Source organism: Lotus japonicus, chromosome 1 (assembly GCF_012489685.1).
Source record: "Lotus japonicus ecotype B-129 chromosome 1, LjGifu_v1.2".
Taxonomy (NCBI): domain Eukaryota; kingdom Viridiplantae; phylum Streptophyta; class Magnoliopsida; order Fabales; family Fabaceae; genus Lotus; species Lotus japonicus.
The window spans coordinates 136,935,678-136,960,224 of record NC_080041.1 but is presented as its reverse complement, the minus strand read 5'-3'; the positions used below and the strand labels follow the sequence as shown (position 1 = coordinate 136,960,224).

At 40.1% G+C, this 24,547-nt stretch overlaps 3 protein-coding genes and 1 pseudogene across 4 annotated transcripts; 3 read left to right on the top strand and 1 right to left on the bottom strand.

Annotated features, from left to right (window-relative positions):
• Positions 1–1,720: 1,720 nt before the first annotated feature.
• Positions 1,721–5,965, top strand: LOC130731462 (uncharacterized). Of its 2 annotated transcripts, none has more exons than XM_057583765.1 (7): positions 1,721–1,869; positions 1,993–2,340; positions 2,420–2,472; positions 3,139–3,176; positions 3,274–3,592; positions 4,432–4,733; positions 5,000–5,965. In XM_057583765.1, the coding sequence occupies exons 1-7, from the start codon at positions 1,857–1,859 to the stop codon at positions 5,580–5,582; spliced, it is 1,656 nt and encodes a 551-aa protein (XP_057439748.1). In that variant the 5' UTR covers positions 1,721–1,856; the 3' UTR covers positions 5,583–5,965. The 2 variants fall into 2 exon arrangements, with proteins under 2 accessions (XP_057439748.1, XP_057439747.1); XM_057583764.1 differs by having other exon boundaries at positions 1,746–1,869; positions 1,990–2,340.
• A 1,667-nt stretch (positions 5,966–7,632) lies between these two features.
• On the bottom strand, positions 7,633–11,280 carry LOC130727354 (uncharacterized). The gene is made up of 6 exons (XM_057578459.1): positions 9,807–11,280; positions 9,403–9,566; positions 8,979–9,303; positions 8,374–8,801; positions 8,145–8,276; positions 7,633–8,097 (listed from the first exon to the last, which is right to left on the bottom strand). Exons 1-6 carry the CDS (start codon positions 11,278–11,280, stop codon positions 7,633–7,635), a joined length of 2,988 nt encoding a protein of 995 aa, XP_057434442.1.
• A 3,461-nt stretch (positions 11,281–14,741) lies between these two features.
• On the top strand, positions 14,742–17,385 carry LOC130731461 (O-fucosyltransferase 36-like; annotated as a pseudogene).
• A 4,338-nt stretch (positions 17,386–21,723) lies between these two features.
• LOC130731460 (26S proteasome regulatory subunit 7) lies at positions 21,724–24,545 on the top strand. Its single transcript, XM_057583763.1, has 8 exons — positions 21,724–21,845; positions 21,929–22,006; positions 22,076–22,137; positions 22,243–22,387; positions 22,482–22,700; positions 22,775–22,956; positions 23,692–23,867; positions 24,128–24,545. The coding sequence occupies exons 1-8, from the start codon at positions 21,819–21,821 to the stop codon at positions 24,283–24,285; spliced, it is 1,047 nt and encodes a 348-aa protein (XP_057439746.1). The 5' UTR covers positions 21,724–21,818; the 3' UTR covers positions 24,286–24,545.
• The last annotated feature ends 2 nt before the right edge of the window (positions 24,546–24,547 follow it).

The following is a 24,547-nucleotide window of genomic DNA, read 5'->3' as shown; positions in this document are numbered from 1 at the left end:
ATTTACCTCACTAGAGTAGTTTTGGGATATTGAGGAGGCAGTTAGGGACTAATTTGCTACACACCACGCAAATCCAATGGGCACATTTTGCGTGTTCCTTAGGTTTGCAAGGGTGCAAGACAATATTTCATATGGATCGCGGTGAATTCATTGGGGCGAAGCACGATGAGCAAATAAAAAATTGATGGTGCGACATGACCATTAACTTGCGTGGGCTGACCCTAATGGCATCAATGCAATGTGCTCATGTTGACTGAGTTGAATTAATGAATGTTCGCGTGGATCCACGCGAATGAAAAACTCAATTCACACCTTATATGACTCGTTGTGAAGGTGTCAAAGGGTGTGAACGAGTGCATTTGCTGGAAGTGGTTCCACCACCTAGTGTTATTAAAGGAGGTTTGTTGATGATGAACGGGTTAAATTCTACTTTTAATAACGTGGAAGCATGCGCTGACAACCCCTCACAATTTACTCATTTCGCACGAGCACACACCATCACTTGGAGTGCGATGGTTCGTTCACCAAACGACATGTGAAACGTGTGCGTGTGTGTTTGAATTTCAGTTTGCAAAAAAGAGTTTGAGTGAAGGTGAGTTTGCAAAACAGAGTTTAGCTCAAAGTGAGTTAGTTGTAATGTGATTTATGTTTGGATACTTTGGATTGATAGTAGGTTCGGTGAATCTAGAAGTGATAATTTGGTAAGTTGAGATGAAAGTTAGTCTGAGGTTGGAAGTGGGTTGGGTGAATTTAGTTTTTAATTTGCCAAACTTAGTGGCACAAAGTTACATAAGATTCGAAAGTACTCTTGGAGACCCAAACTGAAAAACAAACATGTCATGCATCTTCGACCTCCATCATTCCATGGGAGCTGATATCTAATGAATATCTAGATGAGCATCTTCAACTAACACGAGCTCATACAATTTCGCGCCCCGAAGACGGCCTTCAAAATTATTGGGAGCGGAATCGATCACTATTTCCTCTATCATTTTAAAATACATGCAAAACAATAAAATACTTTGTTAAAATATTAAAATAATAATCTTAAATAAAGTAGACATTAAAACAAAAATTTGGAAAACTTACAAATAAATTACACAAAAGAATTGAAAATGAAACTAGTTGAGAGTTAAGAGTAAGAGTGAAAGTGAGTGTCTGAAGTGCATAGTTTGTGGTAGTCCTTTCATAGAGGTTTAGAACTGCCATAATTTGAACTGTGAATTCACAAAGCGCCACACGAATTCATTCACTTCGCCTCGGTCAACGCCAAGTCAAGCAACATGCTACATGCTTCATTGATTTCAAGTGAGTCAATTTGAATTAATTGTCATCTGTCGGGTCATCAACTCATTGTCTCCTTCTAGTGCTTTACCCCTCATCAATTCGCTCTGATCCACCACACGAATTAGTCCCTAGCCCTTGTCACCCTACAACCACATTGGGAACACGTAGATTCCCATTAAATTCGCGTGGTGTGTCGCGAATTCTCCCCCAACTAGCACCTGAGCATCCTACGTGGCGAAAACTAACTCAATGAGATAAAATTAATTTTTTTCAACCGGTTTCGTTAAAAAAAAAAACCGCATTATTAAAAAATAGAGGAATGGAGTTAGGCCTGTATGTGATGATGGGAGGCCCAGTGATATTATGGGCTGAGCTCAATTGCCAGTTACTTGGGTCGGTCCTTAGCAGTTACTTACGACGTTATCCAAATTCGCTTGGTTGGTTATTCTTCCTCTCTCTTTGTCTCTGCTACTGAAATGCTCTTTTATCTCTATCTCTCTATCTATCTATCTATCTATCTATCTGGGATTCCTCTAAATTAAACTCGCACTCTCGCGGAATCACCTCTCATGCCTTTGCTTGGTTGGTACCTTCTTCTTCTTCTTCTTCCACTTTTCACTCTCATTTCAATTCTTTGTTTTGTGTTATTGTTATCATATCCATGCTGCTAGGTCTGGTTCTTATCTTGTGTTTTGCGGTCAGCAGAGATGACACTGAGGGCGCCTATGCCTTCTTCATATTACCATGCCGGAAGAGACTCAAGTTGGAAATCCATGGACTTTGACAAGCTTCAAAAGGAGAATTTCAATGTCGGCCGCCTTAACTTGAACAAGTTTCCATTCCTTATTAAGGCAGTTGCTACCTGTGAACCCGACACTTTGCTTCCCAAACACGACAAATGCGACCTGCTTCCCAATCCTCACTCTTCTCTTGATTTTTCTGACGACGAACCAGAAGTTGCTCTCCAGGACTGCGAAAAGTTGAGAAGAATGAGGATTTCAAAAGCTAATAAAGGCAACATGCCATGGAACAAAGGAAGAAAGCACAGTGCTGGTAATCTTTCCTTTCTACTTCTACTCACTCCTCTCTCTCTCTGTCTTTATTTTTGTTCTAATTTTCAATGTATGAGCAGAAACTATTCAGAAAATCAAGGAAAGAACAAGGCTAGCAATGCAGAATCCTAAGGTGATGTCATGTAAGCATGCTATTGTCTTTATTCAACAACATTTTCATATTAACTTCTTCAAAACATGCATTTTATTTTAATTTCAAATCAACATCGCTTACACACTTGTTAGAATTATACAGGCTCAGCTATCACTTTTTGTGCTCAAAGAAACTGCTCTTAATGGGGAAAATATGCAAAGGATTAAAGCTCAAGAGAACACAAGTTTGAAGAAACCATTTATATTCTCTCTTAGTGAATGGCCTGCCATTTTTTATATAACTCCTGCTGAAATCACAAATTTAAATAAAATGCATTGCAAAAATAACTAGTCAACAGCAAGAATTATTTGTAACTATTTTTTCTTACATCAGCTGCTAGGGGCACAATTTTTTAAGTTCTCAGTAATTTGCAGAGTGAAACTTTTCATATTTTATATTGACCTGGATTGGATAGCCAAATTGAGCTTTTCAAAGCACACTTTATCATCCTCTATTTGTCCCTGCTGTCACTCAACAGTTTCTTAGTATGTTGTAACTTTATAAGTAGGTATTTTCAATTTGGACTAGTTGTATCATAATCTAGGATTACTTGTAGATGAAGATATGGAATTGTTATTTGGATTTTTCAACTTTTGCTTATATAGTTATCTTAATTGCTTTCCTTAATGAAATTCGGTAATGCAGGTCAAATTGAAGTTGAAGAATCTCGGGCATGCACAAACGTAAGCATATGCCTTCCTATGATCATTGTTGTTATTGATAAGCATATGCCTACCCATAGAATTTTACTGAATTCAGCCTTCTTTATTGGTTGCACAGCACAGAAACGAAACAGAAGATTGGTGCTGGAGTGAAGTTGCGATGGGAAAGGAGGCGTGGAATGAAGGTGGTACAGGAGACTTGCTGCTTTGAGTGGCAAAATTTAATTGCAGAAGGTTCAAGGCAAGGCTATGTTGGTCAGGAAGAGCTGCAATGGAATTCCTATGAAATCTTGGATGAACAGTTGAAGCAGGAGTGGTTGGTGAGTATTGATCAAAGGAAACGAATGCCTGGGGCACCAGGCAGCAAAAGAGCGCCCAAGTCCCCTGAACAGAGGAGGAAAATTGCAGAAGCCATTGCTGCAAAATGGGCTGATCCTGTAAGTATATGTGTAATACCTTGAAGTCGTGTGGTTTATGGTTTTTGTGGTAACTAAATGTTTGCACCATCTTGTGCTCAATTGCACACTATTATATTCTCATAAGTCATAAGACCATAACTTATTAGTTGTGTGTGATTGACTTCAGAGAAGTTAACACTGTATGTGTGTATCAATTTTTGGTGTCACATCTGTTGATTGAGTTTGTTAAATATAGAGTTTGTTGATTGAATATATTTGATTAGGATAGAGCTTCGTGTGTTATGAAATATAAATTTTCTTTAAAAATAGTGATGAAGTTATAGATTAATTAGGAGTTATTAAATTAGTAGTTTGTTTTTCATCTTTATAAAAAAGGATTATGCTTTGAGTGAGTTACTCTCAAGCAATTCTGTTAATCATTTCTCCATACGCATATGGTACTAGAGCTATCAGTCTGGCCCGGTTCCTAAAAAACTAAAAACCCTAAAATTCTTTCTAGGATAAATGGAAATATGAAACATTTTCTCAAACCAAACACACCCTAAGATTTCATATGTTGCGAGTCTCTCGTAGTTGATTTCCGTAAGCTATCTTGATTAATTAGAATTTGAGGCTGAATAGTAATATAAGTGTTTTTAGCAGTACAACCTTCCATGTTGACCTGTTTCACAAACTGTCTTCCAATAAATACTGAATATTGTTAAAAAGTAAGGCCCAGAGTAGGAATGTTTATATAAAAAGTGAATATTGTTAACTACTAAATACTGTTGTTGCCTACGGAAAGTCATTTGTGATTGGCCTGTATTATGAAAAAGTGAATGTTGATATGCATGTCTTTACTCCACCCTTTAAATCAGGAATACCGCGACAGAGTTTGCTCTGCATTGGCCAAGTATCATGGCATTGAAGCGGGTGCTGAAAGGAAACCTCGAAGAAGACCAAGTGATGTTGCACGCCCTGCCAAGAGAAAAACAACCACTGATTCTGGCGATAGATTAAAGTCTGGCCCCAAAATTCTTAACCCTATTCGACTCCGAAAAAGCAAATCCCCTGCCTATATAGATCCTTTGGTGAATTCCAAGCTTGAGATGATAAAGAACATTAGAGCACAGAGAGCTTCTGAAGAAACCAGACAAACTCATGCCATTGAACGAGCAAGGTAAACCCATCTTATTGTGATCAGTGGTAGAATTTATATTATGTTACTGTGTTCTTTCTCCATTTTTCTGTCAAAATTAAAATTTGGTACCTCTGAGTTCTGATGAACTTTTTTTAATGTGTATTTTGAAGTTAATGGCGTCTTTGTTTCTATTGATTACTTATGCTTTTGTTTGGAAAAAATCATAAATGTATGCTTTTACTTTATTTGGTTCCAACTGCAGCAGTTATGCCGTATATATTTCAAGAAATAATATGTTATCACAGGCTATTGATTGCTGAGGCTGAGAAAGCTGCCAAGGCTCTTGAGGTTGCTGCGACAAAGAGCTCCATTGCACAGTCTTCTCTCATAGAAACCAGAAAGCTTATAGCTGAAGCTATTCAAACACTTGAATCCATTGATACACAAGGTGTAACTGAGAGTAATGTTCCTTCGGTGGGTTTGGATGAGATCAGTGAGGAAAACGGATCAGCATTCAAAGTTCTAGACCAATCCCAAATGGCCCAAGTAAATGGACACTCGACATTATCATCAAGTGACTACAAGTTCTCTGAAGATTTTGGTGAGTTTCCCTTGGAGAAACCAGTTATTGGTGATCAAGAACTTCACCTAACCAATGGCTGTGCTTCACTACCTTATACTTTAATTAGCCAGATGAATGAATCTAGTCCATCAAATGAACAAAGGGAAGCAGAACAGGATCATTGCAGTGAACGCAAAACAGATCCCTCTCCAACTGTGATGGGAACTCAGTCTCTTGAAGATGGGACACTATCTAGATCACCTACTGTAGTAACTAGAAAGTGGGTTCGCGGAAGGCTCGTTGAAGTGGCTGAAGAGGAAAAATAAATTGTGTAAAGCTTAGCTCAGTTTTCAAACACAATACATAGCAATGCCATATCTTTCGCTGCATGTTATGTAGATCACCATAAGTACCACATATTTTTATTCCTTGACAGTGTTACAAGTGCTATGCTGCACTCATTCAAATCATGATTTGCCTCCTATCAGCGCTGCAGCACCCAACCACGTGTAGGAAGGCAGGTGCACTTCTGTCAGTTCACTAGATTTTCTAATTCAGTTAATCATGCTACGTTAAACTATGTATCAATCATATGAATATTTTGTTACATTATAGCTTTGAGTTGGTTTGAGTACTTAATGCTGTAGTTTCGCAGCAACTGCAGAGATTTGAGTGCCAATTGCCTCTCAGCCAGGAAATTCTATTGTAAGAGGGAGGTTGCATGGGTTGACGAATTTTAGTTCTACATTTCTAGAAAGAAAGAAAGAAAACTAGATATAATGTTGAATAGTTATGATTATAGATAGATAACCTGTTTCAATTGCGTTTATACTCTTGGAAGTTACAAATACAAAAAGAAAACGAAAAGGCAAGTAAACCACCAACAAGGAGCTCTTGTAGTTGTATCCACCAATCTGATATTGAGAGGATGGGAAAGCTCGCCTTGCAAGACCCTTGGAGACTACTTTGAGAGCAGCTGGTAGGAGTTGAGGAGCAAATGAAGATAAGAGGATTCAGGTTTCATCAGATTTGGTGCTGAGATGGGAGTCTATAGTCTTCTTAATCTGTTTCCTCTTAGCTTCTTTCTCTTCTTTACCTTTCTGAATATTCTTCTGCACTTCCTCCTTCTGCAATAACAGATAGAGTTGTGAAGACAATACTATTATTAAATAACAAAGAAGCAAAAGAAAATGGAAGATATCGTATGTCGATGATATCAGGAACCGGCGGCTTAACTCCATGGACTGCAGCCCGGTTGGAGGCCTTGGTAGTTAGAGGCTTCCAATAAGTAGCAACAGGACTGTTCCTGTTCAAACTCCAGTAGTTCTTTCCAGTCAACAATAAGTGTCTTGTCCTCTCCATGCTTCTCAACTGAATTGGATTTTGGTCGGGACAAATTTCAATTAGCTTAGCATTTAGCTCCTGTACTGAATAAGCTACAAAGTTAGCTGAGCCAATAGCCAGGATATATATCATATGTTTTAGCTGCTCAAAGTCTATGATTCAGTGATATACGGCTTGGTCTGGAGGTTTCCATGTCATAACGTGGCAGCACTGTACCATATCTACGCGTCTCATTGTTCCATGATGACTCTTGAACTATCCATATATCTCTTGTAATATAATTAGCAACCAACACAAATATTAGCGACCTTTTTAGACGGACGCTTTCTCTAGAGCCTTGCCTGCATGACATGCTGATGGCACGGGGTCACAACGTCAAACGATATGAAAGAAAGACAAAATACACATCCAATTCAAATTAATTAATGATTAACTCAAACCAAAACAAACTTCAACATGAACATGTTTTTTCCTTTCTTTTGTTTCTTTTTTATGATACAGCATATTAATAACATATAATAAATTGAGTATCGATCATTGTTTTTTTTTTTAAAGTGGAAATATTATTAAAAACTCAAGAAGCCATAGAGGCAGATACATCAGAAACAAGCAAACTGGCACAATCCGAGGGAGCCTCCTCAATCCAAACACAGTTGGGGTACCTTGAGGAGTTCTTAGCTAAATGGTCAGCTACCGAGTTCCCGGATCGGCGAACAAAAGATAAATTAAAACTGCGAAAACTTAAAACCAAATCCTTACAATCTTGGAGAATTGAAATAAAATAAGAAGGGCCTTGTAAAGGCTTATTCCAAGCTTGAAATAGTTGCAGACAATCCGTTTCCAGAACCACATCCAAAAAGAACAAATCCAAAGCTAGTGAAAGACTCCAACGGAAGGCAAGTGCTTCTGCAATCAACGGTGACGAAGCCTCCATTGGGTATGCAGTTGCTGCCGCCATCACGAGCCCATGCTCATTCCGGGCAACAAAGCCATAACCAGCTGGACTATCAAGCTTCCATGACCCATCGAAATTCAGCTTGATGGAATGGGAGGTGGACGAAGCCAACTAGCGGGAGGGACACGAACATCAGCCACAACCGAAGGGGCGCGCGGAGGCGCTTTCATCATCTGGACCCGAGCAAGAACACCCTCCACCGTCGGTTGTTTCCCCTGAAAAATGCTCAGATTACGAGCCTCCCAAATAACCCACAAAACCGCAACATTAAGAGCCTCCAAAGTGCTGTCATGGAGCTCGAATATCTGATGCAAAAATCCCTGCACGGTGGTATCCTCTTGAACCCGCAAACCTCCTGTAGCCGCGAACCACCATCTTTTGGAGACCGGGCACAACAGTAGGACGGGATCAATACTTTCAGGCGCTGAATGACATAAGGGGCAGCTATCTTCCACATCAATACCACGAACTCGCAGCAGCTTCCTCACCGGTAGAATACCACGAGCTGCTCTCCAAACGGTCTCCTTGCATCTGGGCAGCGCCTGGACATGCCAAAGATCCTTCAGAACTTGATTGGAGTCGTCTGTACCGAGGAGGTTGAAGCTGCACTACACATCTTCTTCTGCCTAACAAAAGCATATCCTGACTTAGTAGTATAAAGGCCATCAGCGTTGTAAGGCCAGAAGAGTTCATCATCCCTTGGAGACAAAGCTAGGGGGATCTGTAGAATTGATTTGGCTGTGGGAGGCCAGAATATCATTTCCACAAGGTCCTTATTCCACAACTGAGTTCCCGGTAAAAAAAAGTTGAGAAACCACCTTCAAATTAGCATTGTGAGCAAGATCCTCTCTATAAATAAGAGGAACACCATCCGGGAGCCATTTATCCCGCCAGATATCAATATTATTTCCATTTCCCACCTTCCAACGAGCACCTTCCTCAAACACCCATCTTGTGCGAAAGATACTAGTCCAAGCATAGCTAGGACGACTACCTTTCTTGGCTGTACACAAAGATGAGCGAGGAAAATAAATTGCCTTGAAAAGCCTACCCAACAAAGTCTTCGGCTGCCTTTGAAGACGCCACCAATTTTTTCCTACAAGTGCTATATTAAACGCCTTGAAGTCCCTGAAACCCACACCTCCATCAAACTTGGAGCGACATAAAGTATCCCACTTAAGCCAGTGAATACCCCGCCGGGAGGCATCTCCGCTCCAATAAAATTTGCTAATCATGCGCTCTATATCTGCACATAAACCATCAGGTAGCATAAAACAAGACATAATGTAAGAAGGGATGGCTTGGGAACCCGCCTTCACCATAACCTCCTTACCCATCCGGGAAAGAGATCTTTCTTTCCAACCCTTAAGCTTCTTCCACACCCTTTCCTCAACAAAATTAAATATTTGAGTTTTCGACTTACCAATGATGGTTGGAAGCCCCAAATACTTGTCATAACTTTCCACCGCCTTTACACTCAAAAGCTGTTGAAGCTCATCGAAGCGGGAACTAGGCATGTTTCGGCTACAGGAAAGCATCGATTTGTCAAGGTTAATGACCTGACCTGAAACCTTCTCATAGGATGCAAGGATATGCTTAACGCATTGTGCTTCCTCCAAGGTTGCTTTTGCAAATATAACACTGTCATATGTAAAGAGAAGATGTGAGATCACAGGCGCATTACGAGCAATCTTAATACCAGAAAGGTTGGAGTGTGTTAACTCCTTTTCAATCAAAGCGGAGGACACCTCACCACATAAAATAAATAAGTACAGGGACAGAGGATTGCCCTGACGGAAACCTCTGCCCGGATCAAAAGGCATTTAGGGATTGCCATTCAACATTACCTGGAAACGAACAATTGTAACACAACTCATAATAAGGCTCACCCAAGATGTTGGGAATCCCATCTGAACCAACACACTCTGAAGAAAAGGCCATTCGACCCTATCATATGCTTTAGGCATGTCCAATTTTAAGCCATATGGCCATTCCGGCCAGGACATTTTTTCTTCATGAAGTGAAAACACTCATATGCAATCAATGCATTATCTGTTATTAGGCGCCCTGGCACAAAGGCACTCTGAGGGCCCACTAATAATCTCAGGCAAAATGAGTTTTAAACCATTAGCTATTGTTTTAGTAATCAACTTAAAAAGCACGTTACACAAGCTTATCGGCCTGAACTGATTCACATGCATAGGCTTTTTAACCTTAGGAATTAACACAATCAAAGTTTGATTAATCATACCTGGAGAGAGTTGTCCACTAAGGACCTGCAGACAAAAATGGACCACGTCATCCCCAACAATATGCCATAATTTATGATAAAACAGCGCAGGAAAACCATCAGCACCAGGGGCCTTATAAGGGTGCATTTGGAACAAAGCTTCCTCCACTTCCTCCCTTGTAAAAGGAGCAAGCAAGGTATTAGACATAACCGACGATACGCGCCCTGCCACTAAGCTCGTGGCCTCATCCAGCCCTGTAGGGTTAGAAGTAGCAAACAAATTAATAAAATAATCAGTAAGCACTCTCGAAATATTAGGATCATCAATCCATCTAGTGCCTCTATCGTCTGCAATTTCCTCAATATTATTACGCTTCCTTCTCTGGGAAGCCTTTTGGTGAAAAAATTTAGTATTTTGGTCACCATGTTGCAACCAGTTAGCTCTAGAGCGCTGAGCCCACATAATCTCCTCCTGCTCAAGCAAAACATCAAGCTCTCTCTCAAGCTCACGCATCTCGGCCACCACCTGTTCATCATGAACTCTACTTTGTAAAAGTTGTAACCTCGTTTTCTTGTCATCTACCTTCTTTGGAATATTCCCAAACCGCTCTCTTCCCCAGCTATCAAGAGTTGACCCAAGGACGGCAATTTTTTGCCCAATGTTTTGAGAAGCTGACCAAGAATCTGCAATTACCTCAGCACACTCATCAGTTTGATCCAACCAAACTTCTTCAAACCAGAACCTATGAATCCTTTTCTGCTTCTCTCCTCGAGGACAAGGGTAACAAGCCATCAAAATCGGGTTATGGTCGGACTTATGTCTGGCCAAATGAGACACCTCAATCACTGGCCAAAGATCACGCCACCTCTCATTAATAAGAGCATAGTCCAGGCGCTCCTGGATATTATGAGGCTCATGGAGTTTGTTGGACCCAGTGAACCGAAACCCTCGGAAACCTGCATTAGAAAGACCACACACGGAAATAGTATGGTTAGTATTTTGAAGACGGTGAACATTAACAGGTCCTCCACCTAGCTTTCCCTCGGGGCCCAAAATATCATTAAAGTCACCCAGATAAACCCAAGGAGTCGAAGAATCCAGGGGTTTGTATCGAGATACCATCTCCCAAGTCCGGTGTTTATTCTGCTCATCCGAAAAACCATAAACTGCAAGGAGCTGCACTGGAGCTTGAGCAAGTGGGTGTGACACCATGCAGAGAACATGATTCTGTGAAGCATGAACCACCTGAACCTCCACCTCGTCTGACCACATCAGACACAAACCACCTGCTCTCGCTCGCCCTGTACCTGCACAAGAAACTGGAAATAAATTAGAAACCCCAAAAGAACGTCGCATAGCACACATCTCCTGGGTAGATTTTCTGGTCTCTGAAACAAAGACCACATCGGGACCTTGTGAGGCGATTAACCTCTTAAGCACCTGAACTGTCCCTGGGTTCCCAAGCCCACGACAGTTCCAAGCTAAAAGCCTCATTGAGGTGGGCGGGACTGCTCTGCAGTCACCGCCAATCCCAATCCATCGTCAGTATTAAGTCTCTTCAAAGGAGGGGATGCCCCTGTTCCACCTAGCACTGGAATTGAAGAGGAAGATTCAGGCCGTTTCCGATACTCTTTAGCACCATTCTTGTCATCTTGCTTTCGCTTCTTCACGCTTTCCTTGTTACCATTCCCTATCACGTGCTCGGGCAATGGCAAATCAGACCCTGTATTAGTAGGGAAGGTGAAATCAAACTCTCCACCCCCCTCATGCAGTTCGAAATCATAGTTATCATCCTCTCTATCTCCCAGATCCGAGTCTTGGACCTGGTCCATTGCAGCCGCCGCATGCATCTTCTCAACCCGACTCCCATATGGTTTTTCTTTGTCATCATCTTCAACCTTTAAGCCGCCATATGGTGCAGAAAGTTCATCAGTATTAACCTCCGCTTCACAATCCTTAGCTACATGATCCGGAAATCCACATTTAAAGCAATGATTGTGTAGCTTCTCGTACTTGAAGTACACTTCAATCCGATTTCCACCTTCGGCAGCCATGGCTTGCCCTCACTTAAGGGGCATGGTGATATCAACCCACACTTTAAGCCTGAAAAAGGCTCCATACTTTATGTTTCCCTCCCTGTCCCATGTGATATATCCTGCAAATGCTTTACCCAGACTCTTAGCCACATATTCGGTCCAGCAAGCATATGGAAGATTAAAGACCTGAATCCAGAAAGGGAGACGTACCAAAGGAACCTCTGATGGATGAATGTTCATGTCCAGAGTTTCAAGCACCACTTAAAAACGATTGAAGGTCCAAGGCCCTGAAAATAACACTGAATCCCGATCCTGCTTAGTTGTGAACTTGAACGTGAAGAGGTTCTGGTCTATCTGCCTCACCTCCACACCATTCCTTGATTTCCACAGGTTGTGGAAAACGCTACGAAAGGATCTGTTGTTGAACTCCCCTTTGTACAGCAGTTTCCCGACTAGCCATAGGTCTTTCCCCAGCCTCGGATCCACCTTCAGAACACCCAGGTTGATCACCTCAGCCTCTGAACCAGATAACACAATCTTCTTCCCGCGATCCATGGAGAGTAGGAGTAGCAGTAGAAGAAAAGAAGACGATAACGTCTGAACGGATGATGCCAAGCTCTTCCGAAAAGTATTGCTATAAAAGCCAGATGTGAAAGAAAGTAAAACTGTCAACGCTGCAGGGTGCAAGACGCTGACAAACACGTAGAAGAACGGAAACCTAGACGAAGTCAAAACCCTTGTATTGGTCCGTGTCGCCGTTAGTTAATTATTTCAATCCATCATTTTCATTGCATTGGTTTTATTTCATTGGAATAGAACAAAATGTGATTTTATATCACTAGTTCCCTGTCTATCAACATTTTTTAGGCCTTGGCAGCGTACGTATTGGTGGATTGCGCAAATCATAAATGCCCAGTGCAAAGTTCTTAGTTCTTAGTATTTCTAAGTTAAGAACTAAGAACTGAGTTTTTAACCATTGGAGAGTGACGTTGAGTTATTAATTCTTAAAAATAAGAACTAGTTATTATATAAGAAGTTTTCCTTTTTGAGTTCTTAGCATAAAAAAAATTAACTTTTTCTCTCTAATTCATCAACTAATATTTAATTTAAGTATTGAATTATCATTTAAATTTAAATCAAAATTATATGGGAATAAAAAATATTAACATGATGATATTGTGAGACTTGCTTAAGCACATGTGGCAGTTGGTCCACATAAATAGTGCTAAGAACTAAAAACTAAGAACCTAGCATTGGAGATGCTCTAAGTAAATTTCGACACTCAAGCCTTTAAGGAAGGCAAAATGTGCCTAAACAAGAAAATTCGGTCATCATTCATTTCATGTAGGAACACAAGCCCTCAAGGCAAAGTTTTAAGGAAGATGAAACATGTTAAAGAAGCTAAACTCTGTCATTCTTCATGTAGGAACACCTTCTAATTCTTTTTTTTTTTCTTTTAGTCAAATACACCTTATAATTCTAAAAAAAATGAAAAATTGTAGAGAAAAGAATAAGGAAGGCAGGGTTAGTAAGTGTTGTTGGGCCAGTCCAAAAGGCGCTTGGTGCATTGAGCCTAAGATGGGTTGGGCTAAGCTGGTTGGTGACTTAGATGTTTGTCGAACCGGACCGGTCATTAAACCGATCAAGGTATTGGTTTAAGATTCAAAGGTCCAATCGTAATTGAACCGGTGGTAATAAAAAATAATATATTTTAAATGTAAACATATATTATTATTATTATTATTATTATTATTATTATTATATCATGATGATGAATTGACATAGTTGAAAATTTCATAAAATACCAAGAGTTTAAAAGAGTTGGAAGGGGTAATACGTGAAATGTTAAACATTGGTCCTTGAATAAATAATTTAAATGAAGCCTTAAAAAATTAGTAAAAAGCAACAGCATGCATGTTAATGTTGGTGGGATGTCATGAGACCATTGAAACGTGGCACATGTATCAAAATGCGCCCATGTCTTAGCATTCCCATGACTTTGCAAAAACCTAATACCTCTATCTCCAATTCTCCATCTAATGTTTGAGCGCCGCCCAATGCTTTATTATTTGGAAGAAGACCAACTCCTTGCATGCTTGCTTATCAAAAAAAAAAAAAACTCCTTGCTTGCTTCGTCTATCTCCTTCACTGTATCCTCAATAGTAGATGAGTTAGTTGTTTGGTGGATTAATGGAGAGAGGTCGACCGGAGGGTGAAGAGACGACAGTGAATGGCCGGGGCAACGTCGTCGGAGGCAGAAACGACCACTCTTCCACGACCGGTTTAGACCAGTGAACCATCGGTTCTTGGCCGGTTCCACTGGTTTGCATGGCCCCCGGTTACCAACACAAACAAAACAACTCCAATCACCGGTTCCCGGTCGAACCAGCCCGGTCCGGTTCTGCAAACACTCTCTCACTCACCAACTCTGACTACTGTCTTGTGATGAAAAGGTTCACACAGTACCTCCCTTCCTTTCTTCAGCTTTAAATTATCTAACTCACCAACTACTCTCCGGTGGCCGGGGCTAAACTTTCAGCAGCAATGCAGAGGAGAGAATCATCTTCCGACGAGGAAGAAGAAGACTTCACCCACCGCCACAAACCCCCTTCTCCTCCCTCTACCGCTACCTTCCACATGGGTGTTAGATTTGCCACCCCAGCAATAGATCTAACACCCAGGCTTTTTTAAAAAATGGCAGAAGTACCCTTCGGAAGATAACATTCCGAAATATATTGGAAACATGATGTTTCGAAATATCTTAGAAATATGATCCCGACTTACCTATGGAAGTTTATGTTCCAAAAAAATTCGGAACTTTATGTTCCGAAAATAAACACGGAGGGACATTTTGGTATTTCCCCACTTTTAAGTGGGGTGTTAGATTTATTGCCTGGGGTGGCAAATCTAACACCCCTTCCACATCCAAAATCGATTCTCATGACGTTTCAATTCCAACTTCAAGTTCCAAAAGAGGTACCTCCTTGCCATTCTCCCTCTCCTCTGCATTGTCTTCTTTTATTTCGCTCCCGATGTCCACTCCCTCTTCTCCTCCCTTCCCTCCCCCGATCAAACCAACGAATCCCAATTGCGCACCATTTACCTCCTCCGCCAACAACAATTAGGGCTTCTCCGCGCCTGGAACTCCACCCTTCTTTCCAATTCCAATTCCACTTCCACTTCCGATCTCAAGTCTCTGTTGTTCTGCCTGATTTCCCTCAACTCCCAGATTCAACAGCTCCTCCTCACTCCCCACGGCGCTGATGCGGATTCTTGGAATGCCACTTCTACTTCCTACGATCCCTGCAGAACAGTGGATTACAACCTCTCTGGAAGAAGAACCATCGAGTGGAAGCCCAGGGCCGATAAATTCTTGCTTGCTATATGCGTTTCGGGGTAGATGTCCAACCATGTCATTTGCTTGGAGAAGCACATGTTTTTCGCAGCTCTTCTCAAATGGGTTCTGGTTATTCCCAGCTTCAAGGTTGATTATCAGTACGACAGGGTGTTAGACATTGATCACATCAACAAATGCGTGGGAAGGGGATCCAAGGTTAAGGTAGTAATCCCCTTTGAAGAATTTTCTACTATTATGAAGCATCACATGCACATACACAAGTTCCTCTGTTATTTTTCATTGCCTCAACTCTGTTTTCTAGATGAGGAGCGTCTCAGGAAGTTCAAGTCCTTGGGTTTCTCCATGAGCAAGCCGGAGCTTGAGTGGGTTGACAAAGATACCAGGAATCCCAGCAAGAGGACGGTTCAGGATGTTCTCTCCAAGTTCTCACACGAACACGACGATGATGTTTTGGCAATTGGGGACGTTTTCTATGCTGACGTTGAGAGATAGTGGGTGATGCAACCTGGTGGTCCACTTGCTCACCACTGCAAGACTCTTTTTGAATGTAGCCGTCTTATTTTGCTCACTGCTTAGCGTTTTATTCAAACCTTCCTTGGGAGGAACTTCATTGCTTTACATTTTCGGAGACACGACTTTTTGAAGTTCTGGTAATGTAAACTATGCATGCACTCTCTGTCCATTGAATTGAATTGAATTTATGAATGCATTTTAGTTAATGTGATCCACAATCAATAACTATTTAACTATGCTCATCAGCTCATGAGTGGCTAACTGTCTTTGCATTATTTTTATCACTATCATCATTGTCATATTGCCTCTAATGATCCGTTCTCACGTGTTTACACTTTACAGCAATGTCAAAAAACTAAGTTGCTTTTATCCCATTCCTCAAGCAGCGGATTGCATCTTGCGTGTGGTTGAAAGAGCAAATGCACCGGTCATTTATCTTTCTACGGACGCTGCTGACTCTGAAACTGGTCTACTTCAGTCACTAATTGTGCTAAATAGCAGGCCTGTTCCACTTGTTAAACGCCCAGCTCGTAATTCAGTAGAAAAATGGGATGCTTTATTATACAGGCATCATATTGAGGGAGACCCTCATGTAAGGTGACATTGGTTCCTTTTGCAAACTGACCTCAATTTGCGAAACCATATCTGTTTTTCATATTCTTGCAATTTTTTCGTTAACTCTATATGTATCTATTTATGGTGCTTCCCTATTTGTTTGTACAAGTGTGCTGCATTTTCTGAAACGATTTTTGGTTTTCTTTATATTTCTCTTAATATGACCACAGTCCAGTACATCCAAAGCTCTACAATCATGTTGATTTGTATTTAATTTAGGTGGCATGATTCATCTCTTGCTATATGTATGCGTAAATTTTATGTTGATGGCAGTTGCCCCCATCACATAGGGCTCTTAATTGTTTAGTTTGTATCCTTATGTGCAGAATTGTATTCGTAGGACCTTTCAGTTTCAGATCATTACGACTGATATTTTGTGTTTTCTGTAATGAAATCTAATGGTTCTTCTCCTCATGTCATTCAAGGTAAACATTTTTCTTTCAGAAAAGTTAAAATTCTTTAGCAAAGGAGATGCTTTTGAAGAATTTAACGCTTCGTTTTTTCTCCTTTTTTTTGGGGGGATTATCAAATGAAATAAGATGAGTGGGATGTCTTTATTCATGTGATATATTGAGTGCTTTAGGGCAGAGAAACCCACTGAATCTTGAGGATTGCCTGCCTTGTAAATTCCTCTGCTGATATGCTCTGAACATTTTTATGCTTAAGGTGGAAGCTATGCTGGACAAGACTATATGTGCCATGTCTAGCGTGTTCATTGGAGCCTCCGGTTCTACTTTCACAGGAGACATCCTGCGGCTAAGAAAGGACTGGGGATCAGCATCATTATGCGATGAGTACCTTTGCCAAGGTGAGGAGCCAAATGTTGTAGCGGAAATGAATGAAAATACCTGTGACTTTGACGTGTAACATCAGTCAAGACTCAAGAGGCCTCTCATCTTTGTCCTGGATATATTTGATCGGGATCTGTTAATATGTATTGTCAGGTTAGGCATAATAATAGAATTAGCAATTTGGCTTAGAACTTTGGCTTGTTATATATGTTCTATTCTATTCCAATGAATGCAGTTTGTATGTTCCACACTGTTATCCTGAATGAATTTGTTCCCATTGTTATCACTGACTCTTCTTAACAGCTCATTTCATATTTTCCAATTTTTTGGACATGGAAACCTATTTACCTCTGGACTACGCCTAAGGAGCTTTTATCTGGTTTACTTAAAGGTGAAAGGAAAAAATAGTAATGCCACAAACTCCGGCTTCCAACCGGACAAAGGAGCCATTTAATCCGCCACTCATGTTATATTCAACTATTGAGCAACATCCCGATTTCCTCACGATAAACTAAGGAAGTTCCTAGGGGAAACCAGTGGTGTTCTCATACTTTAACACATTGGTCATTACCAATACAAGAGGCACCACCCGCTTTCATAACTTCACATGTTTTTTAAATACTACTCTAATCATAACCAGACATATAACCTTTCTTTGCCCACAAAAAATTACCAATAGGATAATAAACCTATTATTAAACTCGGTTAAGCAAGCAAAGAACGAGGAAAAGAATAAATTATCCACTAGTTTTTTGCCACCAAGGCTTGTATTAAAAGCCTTAGAAGTCATGAAAATCAAAACCTCCATTTTTGTAGAATTACAAAGGCGGCTCCGCTTCAAATGCAAATCTCGCTTTTCAGCATCACCACCCTAATAAAATCTACTAACCATTCTTCAATTTGCGAGCATAAACCTTCAGGCAACTGAAAACAAGACATAACATATGAGGGAATCACTTGGGCTACAACTAGGACTGTTCATGGTTCGGTTCTTTGCTTGAACCGAACCGAACCTGAACCAAAATTTTGGTTTGAGAGAACCGAACCGAACCGAACCGATATAGTATGGTTCGAACCGAACCAAACCGGTTTCAAATTTTGGTTAACCAGTTCGGTTAAATATGCATATTTATAGATGGTTCGAACCGAACCGAACCGATATACTATGGTTCGAACATAACCGAACCTGAATTGGTAGTTGATATTTTGGTTCGGTTACCGAACCGGTTTTTCAATTTAGGTTCGAGTTCGGTTCGGTTCTTAAAGGTTCGGTTCTTGAACGGTTCGGTTTTTTGTTCGGTTCTTGGTTAGCTTCGGTTCTCAGAGAACCATGAACAGTCCTAGCTACAACTTTAGTCAAAATTTCCATACCCGCCTGAAAAAGAGATCCTCTTTCCACCTTTTCAAATTTTTCTAGACATACTCATGGGCAAAGTTAGAAATATGAGTTTTAAGCTTACCTATAATAGTTCGAAGCCCATATATTTGTCATGACAACCCATTGCCTTTACATTTAAAAGTTGTTGTTTAGCTCATAAAAACATTGTCAGATTTTTTTTAATAGACAAATGTTAGTTGTTAGTTATGTTAGTAAATTAGTCCTCCTTAGGGTTCGACCCTTCACCCTTCATCTCACTCAACCCTTATGTCCCTAACTCTTACCACTTGAACTATCTACATTTCAGCTATAAGATTTCATGGATTTGTCAAGGTTGACAACTTGGCCCGAGGCGCACTCGTAAGAGACCATAATATACTTTATGGTTACCACCTCATGAGCAGTTACTCGTTAAAAACTATGTCGTTTTCTACAAACAAAAGATGTGAAATAACCGGAGTAGATTGAGCAAGCTTTATAAGATGGAGAGAAGAGAAGAGAATTGCCATATTGATTAAAGGAGAGAAAATCTCACCACATCATATCATACCTTTTTTTAAGAAAAAAACATAAAACAATCATTTAAAAAAGAAAGGCTTAATTCCAGTTTGGGCCCCTGATGTTTCACAAATGTGCGATCTACACCCCCTGTGTTTAAAACGTGCGGTCAAGGTCCCTCATCTATCTAAAACGTGATAACGATGCCCTTCTGTTAACTTCCGCTAGGTTCCGTCAGTTGACCAAACGGAAATGCTGACGTGTCACTTATTTAATTAATAAAATATAGGCTACTAATTGGTGACGGAAATAATCCGTCACAAAACTCTTCAGCCAACACACTCTCTCAACAAACCCTATCCCTTCAAATCGTGCTCTTTCTTCCTAAAATTCAACAGAGGAATTTCATTGCAAAAGAACTATATGCACAACAAATCAGTATAAAGCAATGCAAAGTCAGATGAATCAGTAATCAACATGTTTCCATCAAATAGAAAACTCAGATTACTAAACTAAACCAAAATATTCCAAAATCAATACAAACTAAGAAAAAAGAAAGCAAGATAGTACAAGGAAATACAAACAGAGGAGACAGGGAAAAAACTACACAACTCCTCTGCATCAGGGAACAAAAACCAGAATCTGTCATCCACTCCATCACCCCTTGAGAACAGAATCAGATCAAGCAAGAAATCACCCAAAACGCAAACTCCCTCAAAACATAATCCCACGCCTCCACTCAATTACAAGCACCAACATAAAACAAAAATACAGCTAGCCACAATAGCCATTACAAGCATTCCAGGCAGATACGTGGATTAGTAATCCAATCATTAGTAGAGAATTTGAAGGTTTTATTTCTTACCTGCAACCAGTTCCATGCCCTTAATTGGGAAAGTTCCAAAAATTTCTCTGGTTCCATGTGGCCATTTTTAAAGATGACGTTATTACGGTGTAACCACAGCGATCGTGTGACTGCGAACGATGCTCGCCGGCGGCGGTCGCCGAAGTGACGGCGACCGATCATCAAATTGGTTAAGGGGTTTTGAAGCTGGCTTCAAGGGGAGTCAAATCGTGGTGTTGATTTTGCCATTGGAGGTCGAACGGCGCCGGAATCGGGACGAGAAGGTGGCGGCGGCTAGGGTTTCATCTCCTCTGTTTTGTGTCGATTTTCTTTGAATCGGGAGGTGGTGTTGGAGCGCCGGTGTTCGCTGGGACAGGGGGAGGAGCACACGATTGACAGGTGGTGGTCGCGACTCCGGTGGTGGTCGTTGGACCATTTGCAGGGGGCAAAACTTCATGGTTGTGGCCAACTGTGGTTGTTGCGTGCGTGGAGGTGGTGGTTCAGCCAAGGAAGGAAGGAGAAGTAGTATGATAAGGGTGATGAATAGAGGAGAAGGGTGCTGCCATGGTGTGTTGGGTTGCAGAGGAAAGGGTAAAGAAAAATGAAGAAGATGATGTTGTGAGGGAGAGGAGAAAAACACGAGAGTGAGAGGGAGAGATGTGAGTGAACGGGTGAGAGAGTGTGTTGGCTGAAGGGTTTTGTGACGGATTATTTCCGTCACTAATTAGTAGCTTATTTTTGATGAATTAAATAAGTGACACGTCAGCATTTTCGTTTGGTCAACTGACGGAACCTAGCGGAAGTTAACAGAAGGGCATCATTATCACATTTTAGATAGATGAGGACCTTGACCGCACGTTTTAAACACAGGGGGTGTAGACCGCACATTTGTGAAACATCAGGGGCCCAAACTGGAATTAAGCCAAAAAGAAAAAAGAACTATTTTGATTATTAAATTTGAATTTGAATGATAAGTATTATTTAAAGTGAATTGCATAAAACAATTTGAGAAGCTTTTCTTGTCGCCTAAGCCGTTATTGTTAAGCTTCTTTGTGGAGTAAAGAAAAGCAAGCAGAAGCAGAGTTGAGGAAGAGTAAGCAGGTTTGGTTTGTTTGAATCGAAATATCGAATATCGATCGATAAAAAGCAGGAATGGGTGGTAGTGATGATCACGAGGACGATTTCAAGGATGAGAAGAATCCTCGCCCCCTGGATGAGGATGACATCGCCCTCCTCAAAACCTACGTACGTATTTCTCCAAAACCCTAACTTCCTTTATCTCAATCGAATCTTTAGATTTTAGTTGAGTTGCTGAGCGAGATCACTACTTAATATATAGATGCAGTTACCTCATTTGATTGGCTCGTGCAGGGTTTGGGACCTTATTCAACAAGCATTAAAAATGTGGAGAAGGAAATAAAAGATATGGCAAAGAAAGTCAATGATGTATGTATGTATGTATGTATGTATGTATGTATGTATGTATGTATGTATGTATGTATGTATGTATGTATGTATGTATGTATGTATGTATGTATGTATGTATGTATGTATGTATGTATGTATGTATGTATGTATGTATGTATGTATGTATGTATGTATGTATGTATGTATGTATGTATGTATGTATGTATGTATGTATGTATGTATGTATGTATGTATGTATGTATGTATGTATGTATGTATGTATGTATGTATGTATGTATGTATGTATGTATGTATGTATGTATGTATGTATGTATGTATGTATGTATGTATGTATGTATGTATGTATGTATGTATGTATGTATGTATGTATGTATGTATGTATGTATGTATGTATGTATGTATGTATGTATGTATGTATGTATGTATGTATGTATGTATGTATGTATGTATGTATGTATGCCATTGCCATCCTTCCTTTATCTCGCTAATTTCTCTTGTTATTGCAGGTATCAAGGAGTCTGATACCGGTTTGGCTGCACCCAGCCAGTGGGATCTTGTATCTGATAAACAAATGATGCAGGAGGAGCAGCCTCTTCAGGTCTTCTTTTTCTAGATTTCTTTAAATACTTTTGTGTGTTGCTAATGCCCGCCTAATGATGACTATGACTATTTCATGAACAGGTAGCAAGGTGCCCAAAGATTATAAATCCAAACTCTGAAGATGCCAAATATGTTATTAATGTCAAACAGATTGCCAAGGTACTTATATTTTTAGTTATTATGAAATGCCAATGACTTGGAAAACCTGTTGATTCTTTTTCATCACAGTTTGTTGTTGGGCTGGGTGACAAAGTTTCCCCCACTGACATAGAGGAAGGGATGCGTGTTGGGTATGTTCCCAATTAGTAACTTTTGATACTAACATTTTCCTTGTTGAGAGAGAAGGGACATTATTTTAGTGCTATGCTCTCTGCTTATTTGATCTATCCTTGCAGGGTTGATAGGAACAAGTATCAGATTCAGATTCCATTGCCTCCAAAAATTGACCCAAGTGTTACCATGATGACAGTTGAAGAGAAGCCTGATGTGACATATAATGATGTTGGTGGTTGTAAGGAGCAGATTGAAAAGATGCGAGAAGTAATTGGAAATTTCACCTATTTTCAAGCACTGTTATATTGAGGATGTAAGCGTGTTACACTAACTTTCTTTTTTATTGATATTTCCCTTCTAGGTTGTTGAACTTCCCATGCTCCACCCAGAGAAATTCGTTAAGTTAGGAATAGATCCTCCAAAGGGTGTTCTTTGCTATGGCCCACCAGGGACTGGCAAAACACTTTTGGCTAGGGCAGTGGCTAATAGGACTGATGCTTGTTTTATAAGGGTTATAGGAAGTGAGCTAGTTCAGAAATATGTTGGTGAGGGTGCTCGCATGGTTCGTGAGCTGTTTCAGGTGATGCCTAAGATGCTTTTGTTTTTAATAGTTTCCATGATGTGCTCTCATCTGACAAAGTTTCCTCCCCGTAGATGGCCCGCTCAAAAAAGGCATGCATTGTCTTTTTTGATGAAGTTGATGCTATTGGAGGTGCACGGTTTGATGATGGTGTTGGTGGTGATAATGAGGTTCAACGTACTATGCTTGAAATTGTGAATCAGCTTGATGGGTTTGATGCTCGTGGAAACATCAAAGTTTTGATGGCAACAAACAGGTTTTCTGATTTGGCTTTTAGATAATTTTTACTTTTATCTCATCTTCTTGCTATAGATGTGAAGACTAGAATGTGTCTCCGAGTGTGCCTGTGCCATTATGGAAGTTATTAGAATGCATTTAACATGACATTCACTTTTGGTGCTTAAATTAGTTTACTTTGGGTGTTGCAAATTTTATAGCTGGACTTTTATGCAAAACAGTTCTTTTACTTATAAATTAAAATTATTGTTTGCTACTTTGTCAGCTTATCATGGGTTGCATTGGTAACTTGACTAACTTGTATTTTGGTTGTTCTTGTCAGTGTCACCTCCTAAAACAACTAATGTGAGGGCATATTTTGAACCAGTAGAAAATGGATTTTATGATTTCCCCCCCCCCTACTTAAACTCTAAAAGTTTGCAAGATTCTAGCTAGGTGTAACCTTTTTGTTTTATTTTTACTTAATAGATTCTTGAATGCTATGCTTATGAGTTATGACATTGTTGGATGCCTTTGATTTCCAGTCCACTGGATGAATTCTGTTCTCTTCTGTTGAAGTATATCAAAAGATAATAAGTGAAAATTTGCAAATGTTGGCTGCATAAATCTTGTGAAAATTACACAAATCAGGGTTGCATCTCAACTTCCTTTCTGTGGTGTTTCATGGCTATGGTTTTTCGCCCTATCCCAATGTGGAATTGTTACTACTGGTGGCGTAACTGATTATTTATGGTTTTGTGGTCACAATTTATAGGCCGGACACTCTAGATCCAGCACTACTGCGGCCTGGACGATTGGACCGTAAAGTAGAATTTGGCCTTCCTGATTTGGAGAGTAGGACTCAAATATTCAAGATTCACACAAGAACCATGAACTGTGAAAGGGATATCCGCTTTGAACTTTTAGCTCGGCTTTGCCCAAATTCTACTGGTAGGAACACCTTCAAAACTTGACATTTTGTACCTTTAAATTGGGATAATGGCATGTTTTAACTCATTCTATACTTTTGTCCATCAAATTTTGAAGTCTTATAGCCTTTGGGGTAGTAGTATGCTTTCTGCCCAAAACTTTTTCCTCTTTTGAGGAATCTCTGCTATATATCCTTACATCCTTTCTTTTGAGTGCTTCTTCAACTTTAGATACTACCTAGAGATTGATCTTTTGACTGAGATTTTCTTGGTTCATTCCAGGAGCTGATATAAGGAGTGTTTGCACTGAAGCTGGTATGTATGCTATTCGAGCCCTAAGGAAGACGGTAACAGAGAAAGATTTCCTAGATGCAGTTAATAAAGTCATAAAAGGATACCAGAAGTTCAGTGCAACTCCCAAATATATGGTTTACAACTGAGTTATTATTTCCTCTACTTTCCCAGAAACTATATTAGCACTTGCAATATTTTCCTCGGTGGAAATTATTCAAGGGCAGGTGTTTCTTTCATCAGCAGTTTGTGAAATTTGTTTGTCCGAACGATGACTCTAAAATCCCTGTACTAAACGTTTTCATAATGTTACATTCAAAAATTGTTTCTCGGTGTCTTCTTCAGTAATAACTCGATAAAATGGAAAGGGATGGATGAAGTGAAATGGAATGAAATGTTTAATTTATAAGA